The sequence below is a fragment of the Anolis sagrei genome, chromosome 1 (assembly GCF_037176765.1).
Source record: "Anolis sagrei isolate rAnoSag1 chromosome 1, rAnoSag1.mat, whole genome shotgun sequence".
Lineage (NCBI taxonomy): Eukaryota > Metazoa > Chordata > Lepidosauria > Squamata > Dactyloidae > Anolis > Anolis sagrei.
In genome coordinates, this window is record NC_090021.1 from 100827577 (window position 1) to 100846308 (window position 18732).

The 18732-nt window shown below is 39.9% G+C and overlaps 1 protein-coding gene across 3 annotated transcripts in view; it reads right to left on the reverse strand.

Moving 5' to 3' along the window:
* KLHL32 (kelch like family member 32) overlaps positions 1-18732 on the reverse strand; it is a 101869-nt gene that overhangs the window by 12884 nt on the left and 70253 nt on the right. For all 3 annotated transcript variants that reach the window (XM_060753069.2, XM_060753067.2, XM_060753068.2), the window contains one exon: positions 861-1587. In XM_060753069.2, coding sequence (XP_060609052.2) covers positions 861-1587 — 727 coding nt within the window. The remainder of the gene's footprint in view (positions 1-860; positions 1588-18732) is intronic.

Here is an 18732-nt window from a genome sequence, read left to right on the forward strand (position 1 = left end):
ACTACAGGTCTCCAAAGGCCATCCATAGGCCCGAAGTCCTGCCCCCAAGCATTTCCACACCCTCAGTGGTCTTAAAGATCTTCATGAATTTAGCACTGCATACAAGATTTTGCTGAATGCTCTTGCACAGCCCCTTTGAGAGAGATCATCAAACTAAATGGGCAAAAAAGCCCTTGTGGCATCCAGGAAATATGACTCTAGTTATAAGCCAAAGCGGCTTTGGGGGCTTGCGCCTTTTGGTTAGCCTTCCAGTATATGAGCTGGACCTTTGAGCAACCATGTTAATCAGGATTGCTCTTGGGGGCTTTGGTGTTTTGCTCTTGGGGGCTTTGGAGTCTGGGGGCTCAAGTCAAGGGTGACCAACGGCTCCAGCCATTCCTGTAACGAATTGCATACGTGGTAACTAGTTAACAAAAGTTGCCCTTAGTTCATTGTATTCCTGTTGTCTGGTCTTTAATTTACCTGGTTTGTCAGCAAACAGAATGTTTACACTATAACAGTGTCTTGTTCTTTAAAGAAAGTACCCACAACAATCCTCAGGCATTCCCCCTTAGTTATCCCTTCATTCTAGGGCAGATACTGGGGCTCTTCAGATGTTTTATTTCTATAACTCATGAGAACAACAGCCAAAATAGTCAATGATGAGGAAGGATGGAAGCTGAAGCAATATTATCTGGAGAGTCACAAATACAACCTCCTTGTTGCACCATTGCTCATAATCATTATGTTAACACATCTTTCCCCTCCATGTCATCTTTCCCCTCCATGAACACTAAGCTAAACCTTTCCTAGATATATCACCCCTAACTAACTCAAATGACAATATCAGTTCCTCAAGTTGTATGTGGAATAATTTCTACCTGATATCCACAGAAGACCATCCACAACGTATCCTGCATGGCATGAAAGGGACCTGTCGAAGGACTGAACAAAAGTCCACTTGTTTTTCTTGGGGCAGTATCGCTCCACTGTAGGCAAAACTTGACGCAGTTCATTCCTGCCTCCGACTGCGTAGAGGTATTCACCCACTGCTCCAAGTACAAAATGTTCTCGACAGTTCTTCATGGAAGCTATTTCGGCCCAAGAATTATTACGAGGGTCGTACCTACAAGCAGTCCGTACTGCGCATGTGCGTCCTGTAGCATGCTCGACCTCGCCACCTGCTACAAAAAGGAAGTCTCCCATCACAGCAACACAATGGTGGCTTCTTCCTACTGGCATGGGAGCAAGTTCACTCCAGTTTGCAATTCCTGCTATATGGGCATTCTCCTGGTCCACGGGATTGAAGTACCGGAGTTCTTTAACTCGGCAAATCTCTCGTTTTTTCCCACCAATAATGTAAAGAGTGTCTGACTGGAAGCGAGGTCTTGTCCTTCTGGTCTGCCAAATTGGCTGTGCATAGATGCTCTGGTGGTATACCAAGGCCTCATTGATAAGGGCAGTGGTAGTTTCACTAGCTTGGACAAGAGGGTGAGAGAGGGCTACAGTATGCAACGTATCCACATCCATAAGTCCAAACCGAACATACTGGAGAAGTTCATCCATGTATTGATATCGGCAGTTGTGTTCTAACCACCTGACAGCTAGCTGGAAAGGAAAAAAAAAACAAATCAAAAAGTGAAATTATCTACATTATCCACAATTCAGTGTGAGACCTATACATTTGCATTACCCAACTTATCAACAAAAAATTATACTCCCAAATTTCATCTGCTGCATACATCAAAACATCCCCTTCATCTGCCCTAAAATAATTATGACTATCTGTAGAGTTTATATATGATAATATGGATGAGTTGACTTTTAACTCATTGATGTGTCTTGTGAATATTCAACAGAGAACTGCCTTGCATAAACAGGAAGTGACAAAACATACCAATGCTGAATTTTTTTTCATAATGACCACATATCTTTGTGATTTTGTATACTGGAATGTGTTAGTTTACATCTGCATTTATATGATTAGGAGAAACTCATGTTTACACAGCAGGAAAGGGATTTTGTACCACCAAGCAGTAGTGCAGATTTTACAGATTCAGTTCCTCCAGTCAGGTAGTACACCCATAGACTCAGAGCTGGCAGGGGCCCCATAGGCTACTGAGTCCAACTTCTTGCTCAACGCAGGAATTCCAACTAAAGCATCTGCAGGTGGTAGCTCTTCAGCCTCTTTTTGAAGACATTCAAAGAAACAGATCCCACCATCTATGCAGGCTATTGGTTTAATTGTTGAACCATTTTTATTGTCAAAACGTTCCTGTAAATGTTCAATCAAACTATCCTCCTATAATTTAAAACTGTTAGCCCAATTCTGTCACCTGGAGGAGCAAACGGAAAACCATTACACCTGATTCTATCCTCTCTGTGGTAGCCCCTTAGCTATTTAAAGAGTGGAACCATGCCACTCTATAGTCTTCTCTTCACCAGACAGAGCATACTCAACTCCATCAACCTTTCCTGTTTTGTTTTGTTGTCCATACCTCTTATTCTCCTTGTTGTCCTTTTCTGAACCTTCTCCAACTAATCTATACCCTCCCTAAAATGAAGTGCACATAACGGAATGCAGGACTCCAGATGAAACCTGACCAGTGCACAATACAGGCTGTCTCCAAGTTATGAACTAGATAGGTTCTGTACGATTGTTCTTAAATTGTAGGTTTGTTCTTAAATTTGTATGTAAGTTGGAACAGGTACATTTTAAAGCGTAGCTCCAGCCAAATATATCTATCTATTTAGTTTTGAGTAGAATAGGGATGGGCTAACACTCCTGTGGTGTTTCTTTTGCCGTCTGTGCCCCTGTTCAGAAGCATTTTTGTGTATGTCCAGAGCATTTTGACTCAAAGAAGGCAACGGGTAGACTACATGAATCCACAGAGAGCAAAATTTAAGCATATTGAGAAACTGAAAAATATAGGAATTGATGCAATTCACAATGATAATCAAAATGTGAGGAAATCTTTGCTGCTAAAAGCTGGTAGAACAATGAGTAAAAGGAAGCAAACTTGAGTCTGTCTCCAAATGTTTCTGTGTAGCACTGTAGTTGAAAATACTATGCAGCCATGATGGGACCTTGGTAAGCATTTTGTGAATACAGAAGCCATTAACTGAACCTAGACCATGTTATTTAAACAAAATATGTGAATGCAATTTGATTATTCATATACCGTAAGACTTGTTCCTCTCATTTCAAACAGTGATCTGGATCTAAATGAATAGTAGTAGAACTTTTAAGTGCAACAGATTCAAATGGGACACTTGTAACTAGGTAGCTGAAATTGACATCTCTCATTTCATGGACATGAGGACAGTCCCTTAAGATAAGCCCAGTAATCTATGTTAGATATATTTTACTATACCATGGAAAAAAACTAGGATCAAACAATATATAGCAAATCATAGGTGTCTAAAACTTAGAAATATCCAGAATTATGCCTAGGTGTACTAAAAATATATCAACAGTAACAAGGTATTTTACAACAGCTAGAAAGCTGAAAGATGAGACCAAGGTATTCTAATTAGTACAGCTGAAAATGTAACACATATGATGTAGCATCCTGTGTAAATTTGACGCATGTGTAAATTTGACAATGCACAACAGCTATAGTCTGTTGGCAGCAGCAAAAGCAAGTTGTGCATTGCGGTTTTGCAATGAGATGTGCAATGCAGTTGTATAGTGTACACCACCACCTATTGATTGACAAGTTGTTGTTCTCCATGAGGCTATGGCATAGTGCAAGTCTACATGTGCATTTACACATTTAGGGGATGTTGGACTGCATCCCAATTTTTTACTAAGACAAATGAATCAAAATACCACTAGAAAAACTAAAGCACAGAAGTGATGGGATTTTGATTCACATGATAGTTCTCAAAATTTGCTGATAGGTATTTGAATGGAAGAAACTCCTTCAGTAGAATCTTCCTACTGATGCCTAATCTAAATGATCACATCTTGCTTTACTAATTCACTTGGTGGCACACATATAAGACGTAAGAAAGGGGCCCTCATCGATCATAAGGGGGGTTTCATCTAAATAAAAAAAAAAGACCATGCTAACAACCAGAATATTAAACAAAAGTCTGAAGTTAGTTTGATATTCTGGTATACTGAAAAACCTGGTAATCATGGTTTCCTGTTCCAAGGAAAGATGAAACTACGATTCATTACAGTCTTACCTATTTAATCATAGCTGATATAAAGGAGGGACGGAATGGACCACATATATAGCCCAAAAGCTCACGCATGTTTAAGCTTAAGAAGATGAAATATGATTGCCAAAACATTACTACTTTTTCAAAGCTGTCAGAATATGATTCACTAGAAAAGACAATAGTAAAGATATAATTCACTAGAAAAGACAATAATGTTTGGTAAGACAGAGTCAGTAGGGAAAGAGGAACAGCACATTCCAGATGGATAGATTCAATCAAGGAAGGTACATTTCTGAATCTGCAAGACCTGAGCTGCAAAGTTGATGATAGGGGGACTTGAAGGTCTCCTACTCACAAAGTCGCCATAAATCCAAGTTGACTTGATGGCAGTTAGCAATGAAATTACATAATAACTTTTTCTATTGTTGCAGAAACAATAGTACAGGCAGTGCCCAAGTTACAAATAAGACAGTTTCTGTAGATTTGTTCTTAAGTTACATTTGTATGTAGGAACAGGTACATTTTTTAAAGTGTAATTCCAGTTGTGTGTGTGTGTATCTTTTAGCTTTGGATAGCATAGGGAAGGCGTAACACCCCTTTGGAGTTTGTTTTGCTGTCTGTGTTCCAGTTCAGAAGATTTCACCTTACTTTTTGTCCCTGTAAGATTTAGATGTGGAAACAAGCATTGCTGGTAACACTTTAGTGGAGACACTTTTTCCTCATGGTAACTCTTCCAGGAGTAAATTTCCCTTCTGTGGGCTAGATTTCTCTCATGTCCTGTTGTCTCATCTCCATTCTTAACTATGAGTCATTTGCAAGTCAGGTGTTTTTAACTTGGGGCCTGCCTAAGGATAGCCATGGAGCTAGAAGAAATCTGAACAACTGGCATGGGTATGTTTGTTTCTGTGTATCCATGCACAAAGTGAGATAAAGAGGACTACTCTATTCCAATCTGTCTCCCAAATAGCTTTGTGATATTACTGCTGTTTCACAAAAAACAAGTCTACACACACACAGCCCCAACAACATCCTCTGAGACATACCGCTATTTGAAGCAAATAAGCTGCCCAATAACTTTCAACACTCTTATTCTACGTTTTTTTTTTAAAAAAATTACCATGTCAGGCTCAGGTGATAAACAACCACGGTAAAGCAAAGCGAAAATTAAAAGGAGGAGGGAGCATTTTCCTAGATCTGTTATGCCTTTGAGCACAATCTGAGGGGAAGTAAGGAAGCAAAAAAAAAAAAAAGGCATGGTGAAGGTCACAGAGCGAAAGAACTTCCTCGGGGCACAGAATAAATTAAATCCCTAGGAAAAAAAATAAAATAAAATGTGATTTCCAGAGTGCAAGGCACAAACTCAAAATGACAATGATTGACAGCCAAACTATATCCATGCAATATCGAAGGCTGCACGTTCTCATTTACCTCAGTGTAGCCAGCAAGCGCCCATTAAACATCCGTCTGATGCCCAAATTAACCTTCTTGGCAAACTGAAAGAGGCACAAACTATCATAATCAACCTTTCATTATCACAGCAGCCTCTAGTTAAAGGGTCAGAATAATTGTGCCATCACAGCCCTGATTGTTTTCAATCAACAGACGGCTGGAGTGACAGCTCAGTGATGGAGTAGTTTGATGAAACCGCACCAGGCCTAATCAGAGCAGATGAAAGGAAGGCATGATTGGTGCAAATGAACAGTCGTGCCTCTCTTTTTCATTTACAATCTGAAATTACTCTTAAATTTACAGGTTCTCTCCCCCCCCCCCCCCCCTCCTTATGAGTACCTCAGAAAGAATATTTGACTTATTATGAGTTCTGGCAGTGCAGAGTTATAAAACACAGGTAGGGTTTTTCCTCCAAATGGAGGCTTGGAGTGTGCGTGCGCGTGTGTTGTATATGCTGCGTAATTTTAACAAAATGCACTGGAAGGAGAGGTGCAAAATGACTGAAGACTTCCAATGACCTCACTTTTGAGCGCTGTTTGATTAGCAGGACAGTTTATTACCACAAAGATCCTTCACAATGACAGGAGAGTTTTGAAAAGCGGGGAGAGTGGGAGGGGAAACAACCGCGGGAATTGATGGGCAGAAATCTGTTCTAAATATTTTCTCCTTCCTAACACATTCCGTTTTAAAGGCTATCCATTTTATACTTTCCCTTTGGAAGGAATAAAAGCAAAAGATCATTTCTGAAAACCAAGTAGGAAACAATTATTACACTCAATATATTAGTTTAGTTTAGTTTAGTTTAGTTTAAAAAAATGAATGTGGTTTCCATCAGATCAAAATTTAGGGCTAGATCAGTTACAATCTCTACCCATTGTAATTATTAAAATAATTAATTATTTGTTTGTTTACTAGCTGTCCTCTGCCACACGTTGCTGTGGCACAGTCTGTGTATATGTGTTTTGTGTGTGTATATATTTGTATGTGTGTGTATATATGTGCACTATACCTTGTTTAATTTTTATGCTATTTGTGTATGAGATTTATTTTAATTGCTTTGTATTGTGTCTGTTATTGCTTGCATTGCTTGTATTGATGTATTGTGGGCTCGGCCTCATGTAAGCCACACCGAGTCCCTTGGGGAGATGGTAGCGGGGTATAAATAAAGATTATTATTATTATTATTATTATATGTGTGTGTTTGTGTGTATATATATGTGTGTGGTTTTGTGCATGCGTTGTAATTTTTTGGGATTTTTTTGGCTTTTTAAGTCACTTCTGTTGTGTTTTTTTGTGTGTTTATGAGTGATGGTCACTCGTTGGACTGATAGGTGTATTGTGTCCAAATTTGGTGTCAATTCATCCAGTGGTTTTTGAGTTATGTTAATCCCACAAACCAACATTACATTTTTATTTATATAGATTTATGACATTTATATGCTGCCCTTCACACCTTCAGAGCAGCTTACAAGTTATATGTATATACAATATATTATATTATTAGCATCACACAATATTAGTATTATATATTACCATATTGTACTATACCACTATATTGTAATACTATTAGTAATATTACATGTAAAATGAAATATAAAATTATTATATTGTATTTTAAGTGCAGCATTTTTCCGAATGAAGCAGAGAGTGTTTGAGGACCGGGACATCCATAGGGATACCAAGGTGCTTTTAAAGCTATTGTCCTCCCGACCCTGCTATATGCCTGCGAAACATGGACTATCTACAGACATCACATGCAACTCCTGGAATGATTCCATCAGTGTTGCCTCTGAAAAATCCTGCAAATCTCCTGGGAAGACAGGCGGACAAATGTCAGCATGCTAGAAGAAGCAAAGACCACCAGCACTGAAGTGATTGTCCTCCACCATCAGCTCCACTGGACCAGCCAGATTGTCCAAATGCCTGACCACCGTCTCCCAAAACAGTTGCTCTACTCTAAACTCAAGAACAGAAAATGGAATGTTGGAGAACAGGAGAAGAGATTTAAAGATGGGCTCAAAGCCAACCTTAAAAACTGTGGCATAGGCACAGAGAATTGGCAAGTTCTGAGAGGTCTAGCTGGAGGTCAGCTGTGACCAGCAGTGCTGTAGAATTTGATGAGGCATGAATGGAGGGCAAAAGAGAGAAATGTGCAAAGAGGAAGGCGTGTCAAGCCAACCCCGACTGGGTCCGCCTTCCACCTGGAAACAAATGCCCTCACTGCGGGAGAACATGCAGGTCAAGAATAGGACTCCACAGTCACCTACTGTCCCACTGCCAGTACACCAAATCTGGAAGACAATCTTACTCAGTCAACGAGGGATCGCCTAAGTAGTATTATGTTGTATTACATTAGGGTTGTAATACAAAATATATAGTTATTATATTGTATTATCATTAGTATTATTATATTGTATTACATTATAATATTATTATCAATATTATATGTGTATACAATATATTATAATATTGGCATAATATTAGTATTATATATTACTATATTGTTGCTGGGGCGAAAACAATAATCATTCAATATTTATTTGCATGATGAGCAAGCTTAACGCCAGTCAAATTAGACTTAACTCTGATTAAAACGCCCAAACCACTCTGGAGGTTTACTCCTAAACTCTCTCTCCCTCACTCTGCATCATTCTCCCATATAGTTTCCATAGACTCTGGGAGCTATAAAAGCACTAAAAATGGGTAACCTTTTTGTACTGCTGTACAGACTATACATACTTTAAGAGGGGGCCCTTTACTTTGTATTCATGGGCTGCCACAGATATTATCTAGCCAATCATATACCTCTACAGTATATAAGCATTCAGGTCACTGCAGCAAAACAAAAGGAGGCTTAGTGGCAAAGATTAATTTGTATCCCAAGAAGAGCAAGCACACAGGGAGAAGGCTGCTGCTAATTCAAAAGATCTCCACATTCCACAGCCGCTCAGTACATAGGCATTAAACCAATCACACCCCTTTCTTTATCCTTTCAACAACAAGCACATTTGATGAAAAAAACTACACCAACCACTGGTGTGCTCCTAGTTTTATTGCAAGTGGGCACTATCCTGCCAAAGTTGACCATGTTCAGGTCACACTGAATTAGGTTCTTGTGGGTTTTTTCGGGCTATAGAGCCATGTTCTAGAGGCATTTCTCCTGACGTTTCGCCTGCATCTATGGCAAGCATCCTCAGAGGTGTGAGGTCACACTGAATTCACACTGAATTCTGTGGAAAGCAGATAAACAAGTACTCAGTTCTCTCCCATTCAGATCAATGGGGCTTAAGGGTGAGTTAATTGTACAGTAGCACATAAAAAGCATTTCCTTCAACAAAGATGTGATAGGATAGCAAGAGCAACAGTAATATGCAGCTTCAGAGAATATGAGTACAAAGAAAAGAAACATCCCACAATGAGATCACAGGCCATTACATCTGCAAAAGCAATCCCCATTCTTCCCCCCTCTCTGCAAATATCATTTGCTGCAGCCATTTGGGGACAGTGGATAGGGAGATGTTTAGGTAAGCTATCTAATGGGAAGTAATCCCCTCATTCATGTAGGGCAGTACTTCTTGCGCCCATGAAATTTCTGCCTCTATAGAAACGAATGGGGAATGCTGCACTTGCAAAAGCTCCCAATGATTGCCGAAATACATGCATCTCTCCTTCTGCAGGAAAAGAGAATCTAAAGTAGTTTCACTGTTCATTTCAGAGACTTCTCCACTGATTTCTATGTCTCATTAGAATCAGTTCAACTCCACTTAGACTACGGCTGGCTGGGTCTTAGGATCTTTTCCACAAGATCTTGCTCAAAATACCTCCTGGAGTTGGCATTTCTTTTCTCCATGCAAAGATGGTGCTACTTCTCTTGCCATCTTTCTTGCCATTCTAGTTTCATAGTGCTTCTATACACATTACAGATAGATATGCAAAAACAACTTGTTGACTTGTGCTATTGGTTTTTTTAAAAAAAATGATGGCTGACTGAACGGGGATTTATGTATGTGTAAACATTGTTGTTACAGTGCTATGTAGTGAATCCCATCTCCCTACTATCTGCTTACTGGGAATCAGCTGCTGCAATTGATGGAGGTCTGTTCCCTTTTTGCTCTTGAAGCAGCTAACAGTTCCACCTATGAGTGGTCTCTGGTGTGGCAGGCAGAAGCAGAACCCTTGTTGCAATCCCCTCTTGCACTTGAGTTCACTCTTGTCCCCACACATCAGGCAGTGCTTTCCAATCAAGAGGGAATTAGATTCCTGTCAATCACAGTAGCTGATTCTTATTAAATGGTGATTAGATGACTTTTATCATCTTTACCATGCCCCTAAGCTATATTTAGGGACTGTGAAGGCAAAACAGTCTGTCACAAGTGAAAACAAAACAGTCATTCATAACTGCTCATTCATAATTGTGCAACTAATCTTATTGTCATATGTAATATTTTTATATTTATCATACCTTTTTAGTTACAGATTCTCAAAGGAATTGAAATATACATATGTTTGAATTAATGCATTTATTCATTAACAGACAGCTACCTTAAATAATAGTAATGTATGACAAAAATAGTTTGACGCTCTCCCTGTCCTCACTGCCTGTTCACAATATACAGGGTGTCTCAAAGTTCTTGATACATAGGAATAATTAACAAACCTATATTTTTATATGATATAAGCTGGAAAAATTTTGTAAAATTTTGTAATCAGTATTTTGTAAATAATGGTACACATAGCTACATTTTCCCATTTTCCCTATGTATGGAGATATTTGGGATAACCTGTATTTTACATAGCCTGACCAAAAAAAAATTTTTCTTCATGTCTTAGTTTTTAGATCTGTTCCTGGGGTTATTTGTGGCACTGATTCAGAAAATTGGATTAGCTAGACCGCATCAGCTCTAGTTTCTCAAATATGGTTATCATGGTGTTTTATGGGCAAGCAAATGGTGGCAGGTATATGTCATATGTTCTGTATCTCAAAAACTAAAGCTGATATGGAGAAACGGGTGCCATTTTTAAAATCAGCAGCTTAAATATATCCAGAAACTGATCTGATCTTTGAGGTATCAAAATGTGTGTTGGCCAGTGGTAGTGTGCCTTTGGTACTCTTCCCAAACCAAGAATCCTTCAGATTTTTGAGACCCACAATTCCCATTCAGTAGTCAAGTTGGCTGGGATGGCTGAGAGTTGCAAACCAAAACATCTGGAGGGAATGAGACTGAGATGGATTGCCTGGGATAAACATGCCAGGGAAAGATGGAACACATACCGCAAAAGCAAAATCTGTATAATGACCAAATTATTTAGTTAAAGAAGACTTAACCCTCTTCTAGTTTCTTTCCTTTATTAAAATATTTATTTCCTTAACATATTTTGGAGACTGAGGGGTTGGGATTGTACACAAATCTCATTCTCATGAGAGATCCAGTTTTTCAAAATGACTGCTGGATGGGAGAGACTCACATTCAACTCTCCCATCAACTATGACTTGTCACTAGGTAGGTCATCATTCCTATGTCTGGCCTACCTCACAGGTTTGTTGTAAGAATAAAACTATATCCTAAGTTCCTTGGAGAAAGAGCAGGTTACAAAACACTATACATAACATGTACCTTTCTTCTCTTATCCATTTCAGTAGCTACATAATCAGGCATCTGATTGCAGATGTATACTCGGAGCATTTATGAGCTGCCAAGGCAAGGACTACAGCTCAGCACCACAGGAGATTAGACGAGTAATGGTAGCTGCATGAACATTCATGCATTTCCTGATCAGCAGGTTGCAGCAGCCAATTTGGGTTCCCTTTTCCTTAAGGTCTTGACAGTTATATGATTACTGAGGTTATCTTGTAAAACTTTCTGTTTGACACAAATGTGCTTCTCCCCACTTAGGTTGCAACTTTCTTTCTCTTATTACAGCCTAAGTCCCAAACAAAATGCTCTGAATTATATAAATCATAAACTGGAAAGCTAAAAAGGCACACCCTTTGACTACTGACTGTTTGTATGGCAAAATATTCCCCCACATCAATATCCAAGACTTGTTTTCAGTGTGGCTTCCAAGTTGACAAGCCCACTTTGAAGTTTCCAGCTTTCTACATTTCCACTTTTGAGCTCCAACTTCCCCAGTTCTTTCCCATAGATTTTTATTACTGCTTAACATTCAGATTCTTTTGAGTGAAGTTTCACTGGCTTTTCTTACTATAGCATTTGTTATGTCACTTCTTTTTTCAGTATGCTTTTCAGTACTATTTGTGTGTAGACAGACAGACAGGAAAGTAAACAGACAAGAAAGTAAATTCCAGAAAAGACAATTAGCAAAACTAAAACTTCAGAATTAAAGAAACTAAGGGCCTTTCCAGACAGGTCCAAAATGCGGAACCTGTCATGGTGTCGCAACTCAGGGTAGATCCACCTTGCCCAAGACACCTCCACACACCAAGGCTGTAGGTTTTGTAGTTTATTGAGAAAAAGCCAAATCAAGACAGAGAAATAACGAGGTAAAGTTCAATAGGCAAAACAGAGTCTTAAATGTAAAGGCAAAGTATCCAGGTTCCAAAATCAAATAACATTGGTTAAGCAAGAGTCCATGGCAGCAAGACAAAGTCTCCAAAAAATCAGGATCAAAATCAAAGTCCCAAAGAGCCAGAAGCTTTCCGCAAAAGCCAAGGTAATTCCGCAGAAGTTAACAGGGTAAAAGCAACATTGGACTGACAGAGAATGGCCTTCGACCAGATCATTAAATAAGTTTCCCCAACATGAAACCTCTAGCTTCACGTTTGTTGGCAAGGTGTGTGCTTCTCCGAACTCTTAATTGCAAATGGTCCTCTCTAATCAAATCTCCACTATCTTCAAGGCCAGTTAGCTCATTATCTTTGCCCTGCTGAGCCTGGTCACCCTGGGAAACAAGAGGCCCGGAGCTCCCAGAAGGAGCCTCCACCTGGAGCTCCGAAGTTTCACTATCTTTATCTAAAGCCACATTCTTTTCTCCGGGGAATAGAAATGCCATCTCTTCTTCAGAATCAACACTGTCTGCTTCAACTGCCTCAGTAACAGGAACATGTTCAGAAATCTGTAACCCATCATCCTCCTTGTCCTGAGGAAACTCAGGTTCAGAAAGCTCAGGCTCAGACTGAACCACAACACATGGATTTACCTGGGACATCCAAATGATGCCTCAGGTAAACCCAAATTAATTCAAAGTAAACTGGGATTCCAATTTACTCCAGATTAATAAAACATAATGTAAGGTATAGATCTTTCCAGGTGTGGCCCTAGTGGGAATTCTCCTGGGACCATTTCTGCAATTCTAGTTTTTCAGGCTCCAAGAGCTGGAAGGAGAGGGATGGTACTCCCCCCCCTCCCAGCCCTCCCCCCTTATTTATTATTATTATTATTTTATTTGCTTTATTTCTATACCGCATTTTTCAGCCCTTAACAGGCGACTCAATGCGGTTTACATGGTACAGTTATCAAACAGTGTCAGTGCAATTAAAACATAACAATGCAACAAACAGGATCAACAGCATCAATCCACAACAGTTAACAATCAACAAGACAAATCAACAAAACAGACATAACATAACGCCTCAGTTGAAATCAGATCCGTTCTCATAATCCTTGTGCCATTCCTATGTTCCATTTACCGTCTTCCTATGATTGGTTGCACTGCTTAACCAAACGCTTGTTCATAAAGCCAGGTCTTAACCATTCTCCGAAACCTCAGCAGCGAAGGTGCCTGTCTGATGTCTGCCGGTAGGGCATTCCATAGCCGAGGGGCCACCACTGAGAAGGCCCTGTCTCTCGTCCCCGCCAAGCGCGCCTGTAACGCAGGCGGGATCGAGAGCAGGGCCTCCCCAGACGATCTTAATGTTCTGGTCGGTTCATAGGTGGAGATGCGTTCGAAGAGGTAAGCAGGGCCAGAACCGTTTAGGGCTTTATAGGCTAAAGCCAGCACCTTGAATTGTGCCCGGTAGTGGATTGGCAGCCAGTGGAGCTGGTTCAGCAGAGGAGTGGTATGCTCCCTGAGTGCCGCTCCCGTTAGCAACCTGGCCGCCGAGCGCTGGACCATCTGAAGCTTCCATGAGGGTCCTGGTTGCATGCTCACGCTTCTCCAGTGAAAGCTTCAGGAAGTTGGGGGGTGTCATTTTCACATGCCAGGAGCTTTTGCCGGAGGGGCCTGAGTATGCAACCAGGCCCCTCACATAAGTTTTGGGGGTAAATGGAGAGTTGGCTGCATGCCCTCCTGGGTCAACTTCCAGTTTATCTAGGAGGGCATGTAGCCACCCCCTCCCCCAGAGAAAGACCAGACTTTGGAGTGGGGCCTCAATTCCAGGAAGAACTATAATGAAATATCCCATCTCCTCCCAGGATTGAATCCTGTCCGGAAGGGCCCTAAGTAAGTGCCCAATTTGGTCATTTTCATATGTAATGGTAAATATCAGAATTTTTAGTATTTCCTGATAGTTTTCTAAAAAGTTAGGAAAAACCAATATTAAAGTCTTCTGATATTTGCTGTGACAAACAGAGGACTGGAAGATATATATACAAGAACCAAAATGATCAATGGGATAAAGTAACCATTGGCAAGTGAGAATTGGGGGCTTTCATGGTTCCTATATATCACCTAAACTAGGAAATATGTAGTGATCATTACCAACCAATTAGGATGTAACTCTAGGTTATGCTTTCATAACTGCTTAACGTTACTCCACCTTATACTTTTATTTATTTATTTATTTATTTATTATTTATGATATTTCTGTCCCACCTTCCTCAAATCTGAAGGTGACTCAAGGCAGCTTACAAGCAGGGAGACATTTGATGCCTTAACTATATACACTTGAAAACATTTAAAACAAAATTATAAAACTCATATAAAGAGCTTTAAAACCATATAAAAATCAATGCCTTAACTGTTAATTGTGTTGTCTAAAAACATTGTCTGAGCTGTTCCAAAATTCAGTATCACATAATTCTGTGTTTGCCTATTGTACTGCATTTCCAAAAGCTTGTTCGAAAAGCCACTTTTTACAATAATAACCAGGCACTTTTTTGCAAATTGCCTAAATACCAAAAAGACACCAGCTCCTATTTGTTCCAGCGAGCCAATCTGGTTAGAACCTGGATAGGAGACCACCAATGATTGCCAAGTGCTGCAGGCTATATTTCCATGAAAAAAACTGACAAAACTACCTCTGAGTATTCCTTGCCTAAGAAAGCCCTATGAAATGCATGAGATTGCCATAAAGGTGCATATACATGCGCAATGAGACACAAGTAATTTGTTCACACATCCCTGACCTCCAATGCTGTTTTGTTTCCTCTGTGGCAAAAGATACAGATGTCCATAGTTCTATCTCTGAATTTGGGTGTTTAAAGCAAAGGTTAAGCAACATGTGAGTATATGTCAAAACACATACTCACTACGGTTTCAGACTTTGCGCTGGTATTGTGTTTATTCCTCCCTCAAAAGTCAGAACTTAGCTTTTGCTTGCAATGTTTTCATTTCTCTCATTCTCTGTTGCACATTTTGTATTCATTTTTAATGGCCCGTAATATCAGAAAATTCAATAGCTGTTAATAATATATCATCACATGGTACACCTCCACTGCAGAAGTGAGGGGATTCTGTGTGCTTCCTTTTTCCAATTAACCGTATTTGAATATCCTTCTATGGTCTCAAGCCATAAGAGAAAACACTTTTGGTACCTAGGCTTCTGAGGGTGAAAACACCAGCTCTTCCCAAAATGCTAGGTCAGCAGAAGCCTGTGGTAGCAACTTAATTATCTATACTCCAAAGTTCCAATATAAATGGGTGGGATGAAAAGACTAAATTCCCAGACAGAAAACAGTGGGGCATTGCATATATGTGTCTGTATAGGTCTTCAAGTTGACTGTCAACTTAGGGCAATTTAATAAATTTCATAAGAGTTTTCTAAGGCAAGAATATTCTAGAGGAGGTTTTGCCACTTTCTTCTTTTGAAACAGGCCCGTAGCCAGGATTTCATTTCGGGAGGGGATGAATTTTTTTTCAGGGGGGGTTTCGGGGGGGGGCTGAGTTTCGGGGGGGGGGGCTGAGTCTGAGTGAAAGAGGGTCTAGCCTAGCAAACCTTTTGTATCATTACCCCAATACCCCCATGCATATGGGATATATTGAGTATGGTGATCAGATCATGATATGAATAAACATAACAGTTTAAATAATGCACCATTGAGGCCTTTTTGCGAACCACCATGAAAATTTCGGGGGGGGGGCTGAAGCCCCCCGAGCCCCCCCTCTGGCTACATGCCTGTTTTGAAATATAGGCTGCAGCATCCGGTATTATTTGTTCGTCTCCCATCCAATTCTAACCAAGTTGTCCTTGCTGAGTTTCCAAGATCAGATGTGAGCTGAATCCATTAGAGTATTTAGTAGATAACTGTTGAGGATTCAAGTAGAATAAAAAGTTGGCAACTATGCTGGATACAATAACCAGAATTTGTAAAAGAAAAAAGAAAAAAAGGAAAAAAAAGCAATAAGCAAAAAGAAACTCCTATATATTAGTGAAGTCTCAAGCATATCTTTATTTATTTCAGTAAGACAATAATGTTAAATGAGAGGAAGGGGAAAATGGAAGAATTCTTTTTGCCATATTGCATAAGGAACAATATTTTACTATGCCATGGAACCTGAGCATCCACAGATGGGGAGTAAGAGGTCCTGGAACCGAACTCTAGTTGGCACCAGGGACCTACTGTATGTCTACTTTATTTACATTTAGTGTATATGTGATTTTTGCCAATCTTATAGATGCTGATCAAACTGGCAGGGGAAGTGATGAGCAGAAAAGGAGGGAAGTTTCCTCCTGCATACACGTCTGCTGAACGTGAAGGTTTTCCATTGACATTAAGTCTAGTTGTGTCTAACTCTGGGGGTGTTGCTCATTTCCATTTCTAAGCTAAAGAGCTAGCATTGTCTGTAGATGCCTCCTAGATCATGTGGCCGGCATGACTGCATGGAGAGCCGTTACCTTTCTGCTGAAGCGGTACCTATCCATCTACTCACATTTCCATGTTTTCAAACTGCTAGGTTGGCATAAGCTGGGGTTAACAAGGAGAGCTCACCCTATCTGTGGATTCAAACCGCAGATCTTCAAATCAGCAAGTTCAGTAGATTAGCAGTTTAACCTGCTGTGCCACCACAACCCCTACCCTCTGGTTAATATTCTTACTTTCATAAACTCTTCAGTACGGTAATGGTTCAAAACACACACACACACACACACACACACACAAGATTATGGCAACAAGAATGATTGACAACTGGGAAATAGATGGAGAAAACGTGGAGGCAGTGACAGACTTTGTATTTCTATGTGCAAAGATTACTGCAGATGCAGACTGCAGCCAGAAAATCTGGAGACACTTACTTCTTGGGAGGAGAGCAATGTCCAATCTCGATAAAATAGTGAAGAGTAGAGACATCACACTGGCAACAAAGATCCACATAGTCAAGGCAATGGTATTCCCCATAGTAACCTATGTATGTGAGAGCTGGACCATAGGGAAGGCTTAGTAAAGATAGATGCTTTTGAACTGTGATAGATGCTTTTGAACTGTGGTGCTGGAGGCAAGTTCTGAGAGTGCCTTGGACTGCAAGAAGATCCAACCAGTCCATACTTCAGGAAATAAAGCTCAACTGCTCATTGAAGGGAAGGATAGTAGAGGCAAAGATGAAGTACTTTGGCCACATCATGAGAAGAAAGGAAAGCTTAGAGAAGACAATTACGCTGGGGGAAATGGAAGGCAAAAGGAAGAGGGGCCAACCAAGGGCAAGATGGATGGATGGGATCCTTGAAGTGACTGGACTGACCTTGAAGGAGCTGGGAGTGGTGATGGCTGACAGGGAGTTCTGGTGTGGGCTGGTCCATGAGGTCACGAAGAGTCGGAAACAACTGAACAAATGAACAACAAAAATGGTTCAACTTGTGGCTTAAGAATTTTTAATTGGCTACTCTGCAATAGAGAGCAATTACAGAACTATTCCAAATACTGCTATACCAATGCACAAGCTAAATATCTAAGGGAACTCTATACCTAGAATTAGCAGCAGAGATGATGCTCTTACCACAGAGCAAGACATTATACTGGGGAGCAGAAAAATTCCAACTCCTGTTCCAGCATATTCTCAATATTTACTTTAGACAGACAGACAGACAAATATTTATTTGTTTCCATGATGTTACTTCAATTACAGTCGGTCCTTGATACCCGCATGAGCTTGGTTCCAAGACCTCTCATACATACCAAAAGTCATGGATGCTCAGGTCCCTTAATATATAGCACCATTGTAAAATCTTGTCCCATATATAACATGTCAAAATCAAAATTTGCTTTTTGAGTTTTTAAAAGGTTTTCAAGTCATGGATAATTGAACCCGTGGATAGTCTGAATGCCTTTATGACACAACATTAGCTAACAAATCTACTTATATGTAAAATATTTGCAGTATCATTTGGTTAAAAAAAACCCCACAAACATGCAACTAGTAAAAAACCACAGCAATGCTAAAACCACAAGGCATTTTGCCTATTAGTGCAGTGGGGCGTGGGGGAGGACAACAACGACAAGGGGAACAATCACTATAAAATATCTTCAAGACAAAGGAGCAGTCAATATCTATTTTAAAGGTGGAGGGAGAATTTCAAAATGCAGTGCCATAGTTAAAAAGTCAATATAGGCTTGCATTTTTAATGGGAGGAAGTATGATCTTTCCCCAACATTCACTTTCAATATTGCTGGAGAGTTATGTTCAGTTGTTCTAACCAGTACCTATATTGATGAAGAATGCTGGGCTTTGCAGTCCAGCAATGGCTACCAGGCTTCACTTTGACCACCCTGGCTTCAAACATTTGCCCTGAGTTAGACTAGCAATGAGAAGAGACCCACAGAGGTTTCGTCACAAGAAAATATAGTATAACATCATTAAGAATTCTCACATTCCAATATTATTCATATGAATATAATACATTCTTCTGAATTCAAATGCCACCCAGAGCATTTACTTTAAACGGATTTTATTCATACTCTTCAAAAAGAATGTATTATCAATACCTCTACCATTTTTGTTACAGCATATTTGACACTCCAA